Source organism: Plectrocnemia conspersa, unplaced genomic scaffold (genome assembly GCF_051122295.1).
Source record: "Plectrocnemia conspersa isolate PC_06_02 unplaced genomic scaffold, ASM5112229v1 ptg000001l, whole genome shotgun sequence".
NCBI classification, from domain to species: Eukaryota; Metazoa; Arthropoda; class Insecta; order Trichoptera; family Polycentropodidae; genus Plectrocnemia; species Plectrocnemia conspersa.
In genome coordinates this window covers 318,137-334,822 of record NW_028277165.1, presented here as the reverse complement: position 1 = coordinate 334,822, position 16,686 = coordinate 318,137, and the positions used below count along the sequence as shown (strand labels likewise).

The window sequence follows — 16,686 nt, the reverse complement described above, 5'->3', positions numbered from 1 at the left end:
GGAGCTTAGTGAAGGGAGGGGTTTTTTCAGAAGCACTTAGAAAATGTGATTATTTGATTTTTTGATAAACTAACGCTTTCTAAATTTCTAATAGATGGTTTCATTACGCTGGTGGGCCGGTTTATTTGCCAATGGCACAACACTGACGTGAACGTGACAAGGGCAACATCGATTTTTTGGTGGATCTTAACGGGAGTACGATGCTCAGAGGGATCGCAATCATCTCCTTCATAACATGTAACTAAACATTAATACTCTTAATATACGGCCCAATTTATGTATAATTGCCGTCCTTCACAATCCTTACCTTTCTCTAAAAGCAGGTTAAAATTGGTTCTAGAAAACGTTGTTATCTTAATTTGTGAACGGTCGCCACAGTTGTATTGAAATTGATAATTATACAATTTTAGATAGTTTACTACGTTGTATCAGTTTCTACTATTTATGTTTTTTTATAAGATATAAATATAAAAGTTGAGAAGGCCGGTTGAGCGTCACGTCGGTCAATTTCGAACATGTTATCGACTGTAAAACAATTATCCAGTGAAGAAGATCGCCATAACTCGCCAGGCAATTAAGAGCGACTTCAAAGCGAAAAAGCGACAAAGTTAAAGTTATTAATCGTAATACCCCTAGTACAATTGTAGGCATTATCCCGAAAGCGACCGTCCATAAATTAATTGAAACGTTTCACGGCTAGATCGGATTAGCCGCGGATAGTGTTTAACGGCACGCCTCGTGGGAGAATTCCCGACTATTCCCGATCGCTAACGACGCGCAATTACCCAGGAATCCCAATAGACACAAAAATTTAGAGTGTTGTCGCTAATAACATAACGACACGAAAATAAACCACGAGGGTTCTGTTTGTCTTTCAGGCTTCTTATGGCGACCCCGGCTAGAATGTTGACTCTAGCTGTTGTTTCTAACGTATAACCGAAAACACACTCGATTAATTGTTTGCTCGAAACTCGAAGAAGCGCACTCGAAATTGTTTATGGAGATGACTGCTACAATATTTTTAATAAGACACGCATCGAAGATCGGATCTACCATACAATATTTATCATATGTATATAGAAAGTACCAAGCGTTTTATTGCCTTCCGCTTACAAATCACAACATTTTTTAATTAAATAACCTCAGTTAATACTTTATGAATTTCAACTCGGTCACAATGCGACAATAGCAATTAAAAACATCTTCAATATAATGGGCAGGGATGCCATTAAATTTAGAAAGTGTCAAATGTGGTTCTAAAAATTTCGTTCCGAAAATTTTGGCATTGACACTTAAGAGCGGAAAGTCCTTAGGGGTTGTTAGTGAGGATATTAGGGCTGTCATCATGCAGGTTAAAACAGCTAGCTCAAAAACTTCCCGCTCAATTACACGTTTTAATTTTTAACTCATTTAACGCGCACCTTAAAAAACGCAAAGACTTGTTACAACCTGATATTATTAATTCGATTTTTCAATCTTTATTTAAATAAATATAAGTATTATCTACGTCGAACTGATTATCTCAGAAAATCTTGCCCGTAATATAAGCTCTACTTCTGTAGAGAATAAAGGCCGGGATTGTTCGCGGGGTGGCGTCTAAAAATAAAAGGAGGCGATAGAAAAAACGCGTGTAAATCGTAACATCCATATTGGTTACGAGCGCTATTTATTGCCCTTCCTCAAGAAGCGACGCCACATAGCGCAGCACCCCTTACACAATAAAGCTTTTAGTCGGTTTTGTGCTGTGTGAAATTTGCCCGTGGAAGGACTTAATTTATGCGCCGACACCTCGGCTCCATTGTTTTAGGCCAGAGTTATGAAAAAAAGAGTATCGGCCGCACCTCTGTGCATTTGCATAATTCCTCTTCGCTCGGGTCATTACCTGGCGAATCCGAAGATTCGGAAACGTCTCGCGGGTGGTCTTTCTATCTGCCGCTCTCCTCTCGTTTGCCTCAAACTTATCTCTCGAACTGAGGCTATAAATCCCGAGACAACTCCAATAACGTTCTTTATTTACGTAGGACACGCGTGGGAGACCGTATCGACTGATTTTTAAGACTACTCATTACCTTTCGAGTTGTATTATAAAGTCTAAACAGGAAAGAATAATTTATGTTAATCATTCGAGCACCTCAAGGCGGACACCATCTTAATTATGATTTATTATTAAACTTATTTTTGCACAAATTCTAATTACTAAGTTGTATTGATTATAAATGGTGATTTATATAGTTTTTCAGCTGCTGATTACTGTAAAAATAATAACATTTCCCCTTCCATATCAGTGTCTCTTTGGTCTCTTCGTCCACCTACATTTTGTATTTTTTGTATATACACTAGCAAATATTTTTGGACGAAATTGAAATACTGCCCTAAACATACAGCGATGACGATAGTAGTGATTCATATGATCCTGGCATCCAAAAAATTTCACCCAGACCGAGTTTAATGATTTAATCAGAGACTTCGATCTTCCTAAGGAATCTGCAGAACTTTTAGGTTTCGCATTGAAAGAAAAAAATGTTGACACCTGCTACGTCCTTTTATTGGTTTCGAAGTAGTGAAAAACAGTTTATTTTTTTTCAAGAAAGTGATCTTGTTTTCTGCAATAATGTTCCCGGACTCATGGTAGCTTTCATCATTAAATACGAAGCTGACGATTGGAGACTTTTTATTGATTCATTAAAAATAAATCTGAAAGTAGTACTCTTACATAACGGTATTAAGTGTGCATCTTTGCCTGTGGGACATTCAGTTAATTTGAAAGAACGCTACGAAAATCTTGAGTTAATTATTACATAAATATACAACTTGTGTCGACTGAAAAGTAATATCAATAATACTTGGACTGCAAAGTTGTTACACCATATTTATATGTATCCGTGCCAGAAGGCAGCTTTATATCAAGAAAGTATGGCTAATCATAAATACATTACAACCTAGAATCAAAAAATGCCTTATTGATCCGAAAAAAGTTTCACTTCCACCACTTCACATTAAGCAGGGCCTGATGAAACAATTTGTCAAAGCTTTGCCAAAATAAAGAGAATGTTTTAAGTATTTCTGTGACCAAATCCCTAGTTTGTCAGAGGCAAAGTTGAAGGAATGCATTTTTGCTTGACCCGACATTAGAAAACTTATGGAGGATGAACATTTCTAAACAAAAATGAAAAAAAGTAAGAAAGAAGTTTTGAAAGCACTTAAGCTTGTTATAACCAGCTATCTTGGAAATAAAATAGAGGCAAAGTACAAGTATATTATTGAAGATGTGTTGAAAACATTCAAGATCTTAGTCTATAACATGAGTTTAAAAGTGCATTTTCCCCTGAAAAATTGGATGCAGTAAGCGAGGAGATATAAAGATAATGGAAATGCGATAACAAGGAAGATGGATTATGAACATGATCGCAGACTATTGTTAAATGTGGAAAATAAATGATTCTCAGCAAGTTTACAAAAGTACAAGCGGGAAAATAAGTTTTGAGAAAAAGAAAAAAACGTTGCTATAAGTACTTTTTTTGTATCTATTGGAAACATTATTAATGATTTTAATTTTCATATTTGCGTATTTCTGATAATAACAAAGTGTCAACATTAAAAAACAAATATCTTAAAATTGCATATTTTGTAATTGTGTTAATCTTTAATTATCTTTTTGTGAAATAACCTTAGGCGTAAAGAAAAAATGGATGAAATTTTTGAATCAGTACAAAATATTGTATAACAATCAATTATCAAAACTACAACAATTTTCAAAAAGTAGTTTTTCGCAAGCCTGTGTTATTTTCTAAAAAACATGAATGGCAAAAAGTAATGGATTCCAATTACAACCAACGGTAATTTTCTCCGCTCGGGGACGACTTCCATGATGAACCCCAAATTTGCAACATTAATTATAATAGAATATTGCTCGTTCTTTCTTACATACATATGTAGAATCGTTTCTGTAATCCGACGACGGTTTCTTCTGAGAAAAATGCCTTTATACTTTGCTTTTATGTGTTTTGCTCGGTTAGACCGATGTTCGGAGGACCGCCGACTTCTTTGAAAAGTTTTCGATTCGAACGGAAGATATGCGAAACGATGCAAATCGGGTGATGCAAATAAAACTTTACCAAGAAGCGGTGATTCAGTGCGATTTTTGGAGTAGGTGGCGACGCTTTAACGGCGGCGATGACTCGCGAAGAGCAAAAAATCAGATCAAAAGGACGCTCGCCACTCAATTAGACAACGGAGTGCTGCCAGCCGAATAACTTCTATTTCGGACAATAACTCAACTGTCATATGAAATAATCTAGACGCGCTAAGCGACACCGGAGCATTAGCCGGGTGTAAATAAGCAAATTTACTCTTTTTCGCGTACCCGTTTGTCCGACATAATTGGCGATTAGTCTGGCGCGTTCGCACCTCTTTCTCTTTCTCTCGGTTGATACTTCGCGTCGCTCGTTTAGCTCGTTATAGCTTTTTTTCCTCCGCTCCGTCGAGGCGAATAAAGCGCTAAATAAACATGTCATTATGGGGATTTCTATGTTTCAAATGTAATAACGTTGCAGTAAAATCCTATGACTCATTTCGATATGCGCTCGCTAGAGACATCTATGAGGCGGATTTAAAAATATTTATTAAATGTAGCTAAAATAGATAAAAAATACACTTATTAATTTTAATAATAAATATATTTTTCCCTGTGTGTTAAAATAGTTAAAATTAAAACTCTGATAAATTTTATCAGTAGATAACTACTGAAAAAACTTTCTTTTATCAATTTAATTACGTATACTAATTTACACACAACAAAACTTTTATGCCCATGCGCGAGTTTAACACTAGACTGTCAATGCAAATAAATATTTCTCAAATGTATTTATAAAAAAATATTATTGCAATTAAAATTATTTGTTGCATGTTTTAAAATATACAGAGGAACATGAAAATAAAATAAATCATAAATAATGGGGCGGGGTGCAAGAAAATTTAAAGATAACCAAAAGTATGATTTTAATTCAGTAAAATAAATTATTAAGTACAAATAAAATAATTAGTTTGGCATCGATTAATTATTTAAGTTCTATTAGTTTTTTTATATACTCTGATTTATAAAATAAGCATATTTAATATATAATTTAATATAATTGAGACGCAATTATTTTGCTGTTACGTAATTCGTTATTCGCAGGAATTGAGTTATATGTTTGTTTATAGAGACTATAAACAAGGGCTTGATTTTTGTATCATCCGTGTGAACAATGCGATGAATCGAAAATGTTATCTTGATACTTGATAAAGAGAACAATAAAGTACTGATGGCTCATGAAATTCATTAAAGATTGTCACGAAGGAAATTCGTCACATGTTAAATTAATATATATAGAGGGAAGGAAATAAAGAGACAGACACTTGCATTCGGAGGGGGGGGGGAGGGAGAGAGAGACAATACAACCTCTACTCATTTAGATCGTTAAATATATTATTTCCTATATAATATTATGGTAAATGACAGCGCAAATGTGTATTTTAGTGTTGCCAGTATAAAGAACATAGTAATCAACGGTTTGCAAACCCATGACTGACAATTCCAGTCACGATGCCACGCATCATGCATGCTTTTGTAGAAGCAAATATAAAAAAGAAACGTAAATTGTACATATTAACAATTTACAATAATCAACAATTTTACAAAAAAATACAATAAACATGTATTGTTGAATACCCATCAACAAAACATTTCAAAATACCTTTGTTATATTCGTAATTTCGTATTAGGATCGACTCTGTTAATGAGTATTGTTTTCTTAAATGAGTGGATTCAAGATATGTTTTTAAATAGATGTCAATTAAAATAACACCTATTGCAGAGGGTTTTATAGAATATATTTTACAATAGATTGATTAGTAGTTTAAGCACATACGATATTTTTATTAATTATAATTAAATACATTTAATTATAATTAAAATAGCAAATATACTATTTTTATTTGATACATTAAATATATATATATATATATATATATATATATATATATATATATATATATATATATATATATATATATATATATATTTTTTTTTAATTATATGTTTTATGTATAAAGTTTCAGTCTCTTTATATACAATTAATTATCATATCGCTATTTTCCCGAATGAGTTTACGACATACACTTGCTATTACTTCATTAATAAATCTGTTAGCACCTGAAATTATTTATTAAAAAAAAGTTTTGCAAAACCATCTTGAATTTATACCGAAAATATTTTTTTAAATATGTTATTTCAATGAAATAAGAACATCGGAATATATTTTTATCGGCAAATATATATTTTTACATATGTTATTTCAATGAAATAAGAACATCGGAATATATTTTTATCGGCAAATATATATTTTTACCAGTGAAAATATAATTTGTCTGGCAGGTGCTACTAAAATTATATGATTTCAACTTTTCCATATGTAGTAATACATAGATTTACATACTTATCATTATTTAATGTTAGAGTGAATGTGCATTTCTCAGTGTAGTTATATTTTTTTCTAGTGAAGTCCAAATACATTTTCACCGGTAAATTTATACATATATATGTACATATGTATATATGTATATATATATTTCCAGTACCGAAATTATAATTTAACTGATATGCGCTAATAAAATCATTTCTCATTTATTGTAAGTTATAATATTGTTAAATAAACGTGTTAATTTGAACGCTAGATAACCGAACGTTTCTACTGCAATGACGACGGCACCATTTAATTACTTTTGACGTGGTTTCTAAACAGGGACCCCTTAAATTTGGCCAAAAAAATGCATTTCCATTGACTGACTAACTTTTGCCCCCCCACATTCCTGTAGAAATCTTAAATAATGTCCTTGTTCAAAATTTCCAATTTGGCCCATCAATAGCAATGATCAATATATTAAATTTATAGATATTTATAGGAATTAATTTCAACGTGAAATATCTACTATTTTCTGTAATTTTATTACATTTTAAAATGTAATAGAATTACTTAAAACTATTCGAGGGGATAATTTTTTTATGGTCAAAACATAACTGTAAAATACTAAGCCGGGAGAAAAGCTGAGAGAACAATGATTTTCATCCACCGAAGCAGTAATGACATATTAAAGTTTTCAAAGTACATATTTTTGTTTCGAAAGTGAATGCAGTATGACGGTTCAAGGAGAGAGAAAAGGTTGTGTATCACTTGGTTAGCAATTTATATTATCCAGGTAGGTATGCTGAAATTTTATATTTATGTGGTAAAAATTGAAAATAATACGATTTATATATTAGAAAGAAGTATATTTTGTTTGTAAAATAATTATTTTGCGGTAGAGATGTACACAAACGTTGTTCGATATTACCCCGTCAAGGTAAAAAAAAATATATAAAAAAAATATTTGTCAAACTTAATGTAGTATTAAATTATTGAGTATTGTTTTGCAAGTTAAAAGGGATTTGTTAAAAATAAATAATAGATTTAAATTTTGCGTTTTCGAGTAGAAAAAGTAGTCGAGCGTCAATGGCCGGAAAGCGTCGCGTCAAGTTCTCCTCGGCGGAGGCGCCTGGCTCGTGAGTTGTCATGTCAGCCGCCGGCTCTTCACATGGCGGACTCGTTTTTCGGCTTCAACACGGTAATTGGCGACGCCCTTCCGCCCTTCCGCGACTATCCTCGAACCACCGACGACGCTATCGCCTCGTCGAACCTAATCGTCAACTCGCACGTTTCAGAGCATAGATGAAAACGAAGACGGAGGCACCTTCGAGGCTTCCGAGGACGAGTACGACGCCCTCAACGATGAGACCTTCGGAGAAACGGGTACGTCCTCTCTAGTTTCGCGCTTAGACCTCTACCTCTCATCTTTTTTCGCCTTTCAGTGGACGACGGAGATTGGGAGCAACAGCACGAAGAGTTTTCTCTTCTTACTGAAAGCACCAAACATATAGACATCGGTGAGTTCGATACGATCATACGAGATTCGAGAATATTTTCACTCATATTCGACCGTTGCAGAAGGAGCGCTTTCAAATTTGATATTAGACAATGACACGCCGACCGACGCGGCGGCGGCGGCAGCGGCAGCGTCCGCGCAGCATAGGAGTCGACCCTTTTCTTTGCAGTCGATGGTGCAACAGCCCGGAGCGATTCCGTCCATCAGTTGCTTGAAAAACGTGTGCACGGTGGAGGAGCTGGAGAGAAACCTGCGCCAGATGCAGCAGTTCCCGCAGCCCAATCTTCAAAAACCGCCACTGTTGCCTTTTTTCCAAGTGAGTTGTCTTGTCTTATCGCGCTATACCGATTATCTGACCGAAATCCGTGTTTAGCAACAGCCGCCTCGGTATCCCCCCGGTATGATGCCTCCGCCGCCTCAGATGCTGGCCAATCAACAGTTCATGCCGGCTCCGGGTCTGTTTCCTTATCGTTTGCAATCTCAGCCGCCTCCTAATCATCTCCAGCATCACTATGGAAATGTAACGTATATTTATTACCTTTAAAAAAATCTGACTCGGTGCCAATTAACGTCTCAATTTTGTATTTTGCTCAGATGATGCCGCCACCCAACAGCTTACCTCCCGGCGGAGTTCCGCGACCGCCTCTCGTTCCCGGAATGGACCATCAGGGCATGTATCAGATGCATTTCAACCAACAGCCTCCCAACAACTTCAACAATCAGAACGTCCCCAATCAGCAGCGGTTTCCCGTTAACCCTCAAATGCCCCCGCCCAACAATCCGCAGTTCCCCCCCAATCAACAGCACTTTTTGCACAATCAGCATCAGTTCCCTCCGAATCAACCTCAATTCCCGCCCAATCAATCGATGGCTCCGAATCCGCCTCAGCCTCAGCCGAACGTCAACCAGCAGCAGCGGCCGCAACTCAACCAGCAGCCCAACAACCGAAACCACCAGATCAAGCCCGGAGTCGCGCCTCAGCCCAACCCCAACAGGCAGTTCCCTAACACTTTCAACAACGTCAACGGACCGGCGAACAAAGCCCAAAACGACACCAACAACATCATCCAGATGATTCAAAATACTCATCCCATGCTCCAGAATAACTCGCACTCCAACTACATGAACGCTTTCATAGCCAACCCGATGCTGGCGCGAGGACTTTTGAACAGACATTTCGGGAACGCGCCGCCCGGCTTCAATCAGGTCGGTTGTGTTAAAAAATATTTCATTTTTCAAATTCATAACGAGATATTTTTCGTCTTCATAACAGCAGAGCGGCATGCAAAGGCAAGATCAGCGCCGACAGAACGCAGACGCGGACCCTTACAGCGGTCTCATGTCCACCAAGGAAAAGCAGTGGTTGCTGAACATTCAAATGATGCAACTCAACACGGGCACTCCCTACGTCGACGATTATTATTACACAGTGAGTTGTTTTACGATTTATGACTCATGACCTCGCTGATAACCATTGCTAATGTGTTCAATAATACGCTACATCTTTCAACTCTCAGTGACCGTGATAACCTTTTTATGTTGTCGCTTTCCTTACGCAATATGGTCAATATTCAGCGAAGAGAAAAGTTTGTGCATTAACCGCTTCATGCTCGGCTTTTTTATTTTATATTACAATTTTTTACATAATTTAAACATTAACAAGGTAAAGAAGAAGAATATCTCTACCAACTGGCGAGTGTGTTTCGTTTGCTTATCGTAAACTGTGTGCAAGTTTATCTCGTTCAAAAGCTTGAAGTGGTTATACTGCGTATTTATTTAGTGCTTTAACCAAAGATGCTACTTATACTATATTACCTAAAATAATTTATAAAACTGATATCTGAAATCCAGAGTCAAAACTAAAATTACATATATCTACAGTAGCATGCAAATAAAACACATCATTTCTTGAAATCGTCAAAAATTAAGATATTTCCGTTATCGCTTGTTAGAATTTCATTGCTCTCTACTAGTTACCTAGTCAGTTAACCGACATTTTCGTGGAGAAAACATTTTTAAAAGTTAAAATGCTGAATCGCTCGCAATTAAGTGAAAATCAAAAATCCAATATCGTTGTATATTTTGCAGTCTGTTGTTTGTAACCAATCGAGTAGTAGGTGTAGAAAAATTACCTCACCTAGTGAAGATCGGCTGATACATCGAATCTGCTTACGCGATCAGCATAAAACAGCGGTATATATTACCAGTGAGTTCAATGATACAGAAAACAAACAAATAAGCGTTGACACGACTCGTAGGCGTCCAAGGCATGAAGGTCTCTTTGGTCATATACATGCTAAAAAGCCGTTATTGACCAAAAACGCATGGGTTGGGCCGATCAGTATAAAAATTGGAGAAGTGTGATGTTCTCCGATGAGAGCAAAATTAATTTATTCGGATCAGACGGAGCAAAGTACGTTCGTTGTTGAAAGGGTGGAAGATACTGTGAAGATTGTATCCAGCCAACAGTGCGAAATCCAGGAAGTCAAATGATCTGGGCATGCTTTCTAAATTCTGGAGTAGAACGTAGTCAGTCAGTACAGTCGACCCTCGATTGGTACTTCGTTATAGGAATACTACGTTATAGGGGGGACTAGGCACCCATACAAAATTTGAGGTTAGGTTCTTTCAACTGTATTTTGTGAATTTAATGAAATCAGCATTTTCCCATTTTTATGTATTAAATGACCTTGTATTTAGTTTATAAACAAGAGCGCATGCCCTATGTTCTTATTGTGATACATGCGCGAAGAATGTCATTGATTTTGTAAGTGCCAGGGGAGTCAAACGCAACAGTTTTTTGAGTTATATTTTTAAATGCGTTAGGCTACAATGAATAAATAATAAAAAGTAAATATAAATTATTAAAAAAATTCTGCAGTATGTTTTTTATCTAAGAATATTAATAAAAACCAATAAATTATATTAAAAACAAACAACAATGGTAGAAATGAAAAAAGTTAAACATCTTAAATCGTGTAATTATGCATTTAATTACTGTCAGTGTCATCTAATATCACATTCCATCGAGATATTTTTAATACCGTAATTTCATTACCACTTTCATTAATAACAGAATAATTTTCTTTATTGTCTTCTGTCTGCATTTCTTCTCAAATTTTATAATATGGTGCTTGACATTTTTCTAATTGTTTTTTTAATTCAGCAGATTGCTCTTTGGAACAATCGTAATGAATACATTTTTTAATTTATATTTTTTATGTGTAATACTTCACAAAACTTTTAAATAGTTAGAAAAAAATTATAAATTTATTTAAACTACACCCAGGCCTCGTATAACACGGTCATATGGTTCCACAAAAACGCCATGTTATACGAGTTTTGAATTTTATACAAAATTAGGGTTTACGTTCCAAGAAAAAATCTAAATTAGGTAATACCCTTTATTTCTTAAATAAACAATCAAAAAAATACACATTTTCATATTTATCGAATATTTTTTTAATATGTAACATATAATAGATCGTTCATTCATCATCGCTATCACTTAAAATTCTATACGTTAGACTCTTTTTCGAGATCGGTTGTAATTTTTCATCATCAGAGGACTATTTGGATTTGACCTTTAAAAAATCTGTAATAAACGATTGTCTACTTTTAGCATATATGTAAATCTTTACGTATTTCGTTATGAGGGGCCAAGATCTGCTGTAATCTCTCTTTGAACTTCAAACTTCTTTCCATTATAGGATAATTTTCTATGAAAAAAATGTTCTAATTTATCAGCCAATCCCAAGCCGTCATTTATTGTTTGTAATGTGAAACATTTAGCTACTTCGCTGCAACTGCTTTCTGAGTCATTAATTATGGTTGTTTCATTTAACATTTCGACTAATTCTTCTTCGTTCAACGTACGATCTTCCAATATTTCTCCAATATCTTGAATATCCATATCATGAAATCCTTCTCCACTAATACCACGACAAATGATAATTATTATTTGGTATTCATATTCTATTGGTGGTACAATATTTTCTCCAGGGACTATTTTTGGCCACAGCACAAGCGCAACTGATCGAAAATAACAAGTCCCGAATATAAATCAAACATGTAAATTAATTTTTAATTGTTTTTTTTCTGAAACTGTGTTATATAAAACGTGTTCTACAAAAATATGCCACAATTCATCAACCGTGTTATATAAAACCTTGTTATACGAGGCTTTGGTGTATAATGCATTTTTAGTTTCATATGAAATATGATGATTTTGAAAGTGATGCATTTTTTTTGCATGCTACTGTATATCTTAGGTTATCAAAAAAATGAATCACATTTAAATTCATCATATTTCATATGAAACTAAAAACGTATTATAGTTTAAATAAATTTTTCTTTTATTAAATAAACAGTTTTATTTTAATTTTTAATCTCATTTCTAAGACATTGATGAAATTGATTTAAAAAATATATAACTGACTATTTTCGCCTAATGACAGGGTGCAGAATCATCTTCCATTGAAACGAGTAAAAAAATTTAGGATGATTTTGTAATCCGTTGGCTTTTCCGTTCCGTTGATAAAATGTATATAATACTTACCACTTCGAAATATGAAAAGCATCCTCAGCTCATTTGGCTTCTTGGATTTCGTACAGTTGGCTGGATACAATCACGGTATTTTTCACCCCTTTGTCTGTTGACGAATGTAAGCGCTCCATTTGGCCCGAATAAATTAATTTTGCTCTCATCGGAGAACATCACATTTCGATCGATAGAAGCCCAAAATATTTATGCTGATAGGACAATTTCATGCGTTTCTATCGCATTTTTTAGGTCAATAACGGCTTTTTAGCAGGTATACGACCGAAGAGACCTTCATCCTATGAGTGGTGTCCACACTTATTTGTTTGTTTTTTGTATCATTGAACTCACTGGTAATATCTACTGCTATTTTACTACCCTTAACTCGATTTGTCGAATCTGTTTCGATATTTTTTTTTAAGTCTTTGAATTGCTAATTAGTTACAAACAACAGGCTGCGAAATTTGTCTTGTTAAAAACCCCATTGACAAATATACATTGATGTTGGTTTTTTTGATTTTCACCTAATTGCAATAATAACTTTTAAAAATATTTTTTCCCACGAAAGCTGTCCGTCAACTGACTAGGTAACTGCTAGAAAACGATGGAAACTTACCCCTAAATTAACACAAAATAAATCCAAGAATTTCAACAAGCGATAACGGAAATATCTTATTTTTGTTCTATTTCGAGAACTGAAGCGTTTTTTTGCGCGCGACAATATATTTGGTTATTTGGAAATTAATGTCGTTTTTTTGTATGGGTCCGATTGGGTGTTGCATGTCAACACATGTCTTGTTATTTTCGGTTCATCAACATTCGGAGCATCAATTTTAATAAAATTAAAACCACTGATTCACGATGGCAGAATTTATGCAGTTTCTCCATTGTTTATAATTTGATTTATTATGTATTTTTGTGATATATATATATATATATATATATATATACCAGTAGCGTGCGATGACTTTTAAAACAGGGCATGCGGTCAGGAGGGGGGGAACAAAAACTATATTTTTAAATTTAGTTTATTTATTTGACAAACATATTATGTATTTAATTTTTAAAAATTAATTTTATTCGACGCTCCTTACGAAAGTCATCAATAACCACATCATCTTATATATTGTCTTTCATTAGTTTGTCTAAAAGTATTTTTTCGATCGATATTAATGTAAAAGCTGACAATCTATTCTCATTTTGACTATTTCTAGTGAATATTTTTATTCTTTTCATTGTAGAAAATGATCTTTCTACAGAAGCACTTGTCACCAGTAACGTAAAAATTAGTTTTATTAAATTGAATACTTCTGTTTAAGATATATTTTAGTTCATTTTTAATAATCACATTATTAATCCAATTTATATATTTTAAATGGAACGAATATACAATGGCGGCCACCTAAATAAGACACTCGCGAATTTTTGCAAAAATGCGATGTAAAGTGCAAATTTAACATGAAATAGTTTTCATTTTTTAATTTTCTATCTAGATAATCTACATAATGGTGAATAAAAATATGTTGTTATAAATATTTAAAATATATATTTTCAATTTAAAATTAAATTTATAAAATTGATAGTCGAATTCGCATGTATGCGAGATACATGTCAGGTAAAACGAAAAGGAATGACGTTTTTATTAATACTGAAGAAAAATTTATTTATAAAAATATACATGTTATTTATTCCGATAAATAATTTATGGTATTTTCTATAATATCTTTTCACAATTTGGGCAACTTTTCTTGGTTCCTTTGATTCGAAAAAGGTATCCAAGTGTTTTCAGAGGTGAATTTTTTATTTCGAAGTGAATGTTCCATGCTTCGAAATAAATTATAATCGGAGGGCGCAATATTGGGGGAGTAAAGTGGGTGAGGCAGTAATTCCAAATCAAGCTCTTTGATTTTTTGTGAGTTTTGTAAAAAGTGTCTTACTTAGGTGGCCGCCACTGTGTATATATAAGTTCACTTTTCAACCTCATAAAATTAAAAAATGTTCCATACGAGCGTTGAAGAGATATAAAAAGTTGTTCTAGAAAATTGTTTTCGTATTCATTAAATTTAGTTACGTTTAAAAGTGCCATAAATTTTAAATTATCAGTATATTTAAAACGATCGGTAGTATTCGTAGAAATTGTTTCAAGTATTCTGAAATATCGAGCTTTAACCCTTTGCACTCGTAATCGTTTTCGTACTAGGTATGTCGCGAGCTCGGGAAAAATGAAAAATGTTAAATTCTTTTTAAAAATTAAAATTTTATATGTAGAGCATAAATATGAATAAATTAATACCAAAAACGAAGAAATCAGAACAAATACTTGCATTTCTCTAAATTACATTTTAATTTTTTTTTGTTCTCTCAAGTACCATTGGTTGACAATCCATAACAATAAATTAACAGAATAGGGCGACCAACTATTTTAAAATATTTATGGGACCAAAATATGTTTTAACACATTGAATACTGGGCATTATTCCTAAAAATGGAGCCGTGCGGCGGGGATTATTTGCGAAAATTAGGATACAAACTTATTTTTTTTAAAACATCGTAACTCTTTAATTAGTCAACGTTTTAACGTCAAATTTTAAAAACAGATTTATGATGATCGGTTTTTTGTGTTCGCAATGATAAAATCAGTAAACGTCAAACTGTGGATCGCGTACCAATAAAATAAAATATAATTTTTAGTTTAGAATAACCAAATATATATATATTTGAATAAAAACAATAAAGATAATAATAAAATGATGATAAAATACTGTTGTATATAATAAAAACCGAAACTATCTACTTTTGTGACCTATACAATCAATTCAAAATTTTTAACACTTGACGGTCAAGTTACGCAGCGATATTTGCACGACACCCAACTGTCCAATTTCGAACAAACGTAACGTTTGCCTATGGCTAAATGTAATCTTTTATTGTTTATGTATTATTATTTTATAATTCTGTTATAATTTATGTATTATTATTTTATATAGTATATTTAATATAATTAAAAATTATCAGTGATTCTAAACATTTTATTGCTTTAATATTATATATTTACCACTTTTTGTATTTTTACCACACGGTACGCAATGTGTTAAAATAATGAAAAACGCGCATTTACTGTATACTTCGCATCCAATAAAGACTCGAACCACCAATGTGCTTGGATAGTTACACAAATTAAAGTCCTAATTTTTGCAAATAATCCCCGCCGCACGCTCCATTTTTAGGAATAATGCCCGGTATTCAATGTGTTGGTAATTGAAAACATGTTGAGAACAGTTTATTTAATTTGAACAGATCGGGATCATTTCAGGTCTAAATATTATAAAATATCACATTTGGGATTGATGAATCTGCATTTAAATGCCCACGATACCTCTACATACATATATATAACAGAAAATAATGATAAATAATAAACATTATATTTTATATTATAAAAATATGAATCTGATTTACTGTAATTTATTTCTTAGAAAATAGTATCAATAAATGAAGGAGTACGAAATAAATAAGCATTACAAAAATATATTGTAAACCTAACAAAATATAATAATGCAAAAAGTGCAAATAAATTAACGCAATTAAAAGTTGAGAATCACTGTTTATTTTGTTATAATGCTTCGGGTTGATAATATGTACTTAGATATTAGGTCTAGCTCAACATTTCTTTTTTTTATGCGGTTACCTTTGAATATTTTGGGTTTTTTGTAATTTTGTAGATAAGAATTTCAAGAAACATATCTCTAAAAAAATTACCATCTTTAACTGAATCAAACCGATAAGGTGGGGTTTTTCGTTAACATTTTTTTTTTTTTAACAGCGTGCGCTTAGCCTAACGGAAACGTTACATTTGTTCGAAATTGGACGGTTGGGTGTCTTGCGAATATCGCCGCGTAAATCGACCGTTAAGTGTTAAAAATTAATTAAATATATTTATATATTACTGATATGTGATTCGCAATTTGGTATTGAGTGATTTCACTATTTCTAATAAATAATATGTGAGATAATTCCATAGAAAAAAATTGTATATATATATGTAAACATACATCTTGAAACGAATTTATTTTACCCGAGTTTTGAGCCTCTGGAATTTAGAATTTCTACTTTTTTGAACTATTTTTAGTTAATATGATATTAGTAACATCTGTAGGTAAATCCCTAAATAAATACGTTACAGTAAA

The 16,686-nt window shown here is 33.2% G+C and overlaps 2 protein-coding genes across 5 annotated transcripts in view; both read left to right on the top strand.

Annotated features, from left to right (window-relative positions):
* Nucleotides 1-16,686, top strand: part of agt (O-6-alkylguanine-DNA alkyltransferase) — a 595,014-nt gene that overhangs the window by 468,315 nt on the left and 110,013 nt on the right. The gene's annotated exons all lie outside the window — the stretch shown is intronic.
* Patr-1 (Protein associated with topo II related - 1) overlaps nt 7,543-16,686 on the top strand; it is a 20,166-nt gene continuing 11,022 nt past the window's right edge. Inside the window, exons 1-7 of one of the 4 annotated variants that reach the window (XM_088184953.1) lie at nt 7,543-7,641; nt 7,739-7,826; nt 7,886-7,960; nt 8,022-8,275; nt 8,339-8,479; nt 8,554-9,165; nt 9,236-9,388. In XM_088184953.1, coding sequence (XP_088041079.1) covers nt 7,612-7,641; nt 7,739-7,826; nt 7,886-7,960; nt 8,022-8,275; nt 8,339-8,479; nt 8,554-9,165; nt 9,236-9,388 — 1,353 coding nt within the window. In that variant the 5' untranslated portion in view covers nt 7,543-7,611. Of the gene's footprint in view, nt 7,642-7,738; nt 7,827-7,885; nt 7,961-8,021; nt 8,276-8,332; nt 8,480-8,553; nt 9,166-9,232; nt 9,389-16,686 lie in introns of all 4 variants that reach the window. The other 3 variants (XM_088184942.1, XM_088184934.1, XM_088184927.1) reach the window with 3 other exon arrangements.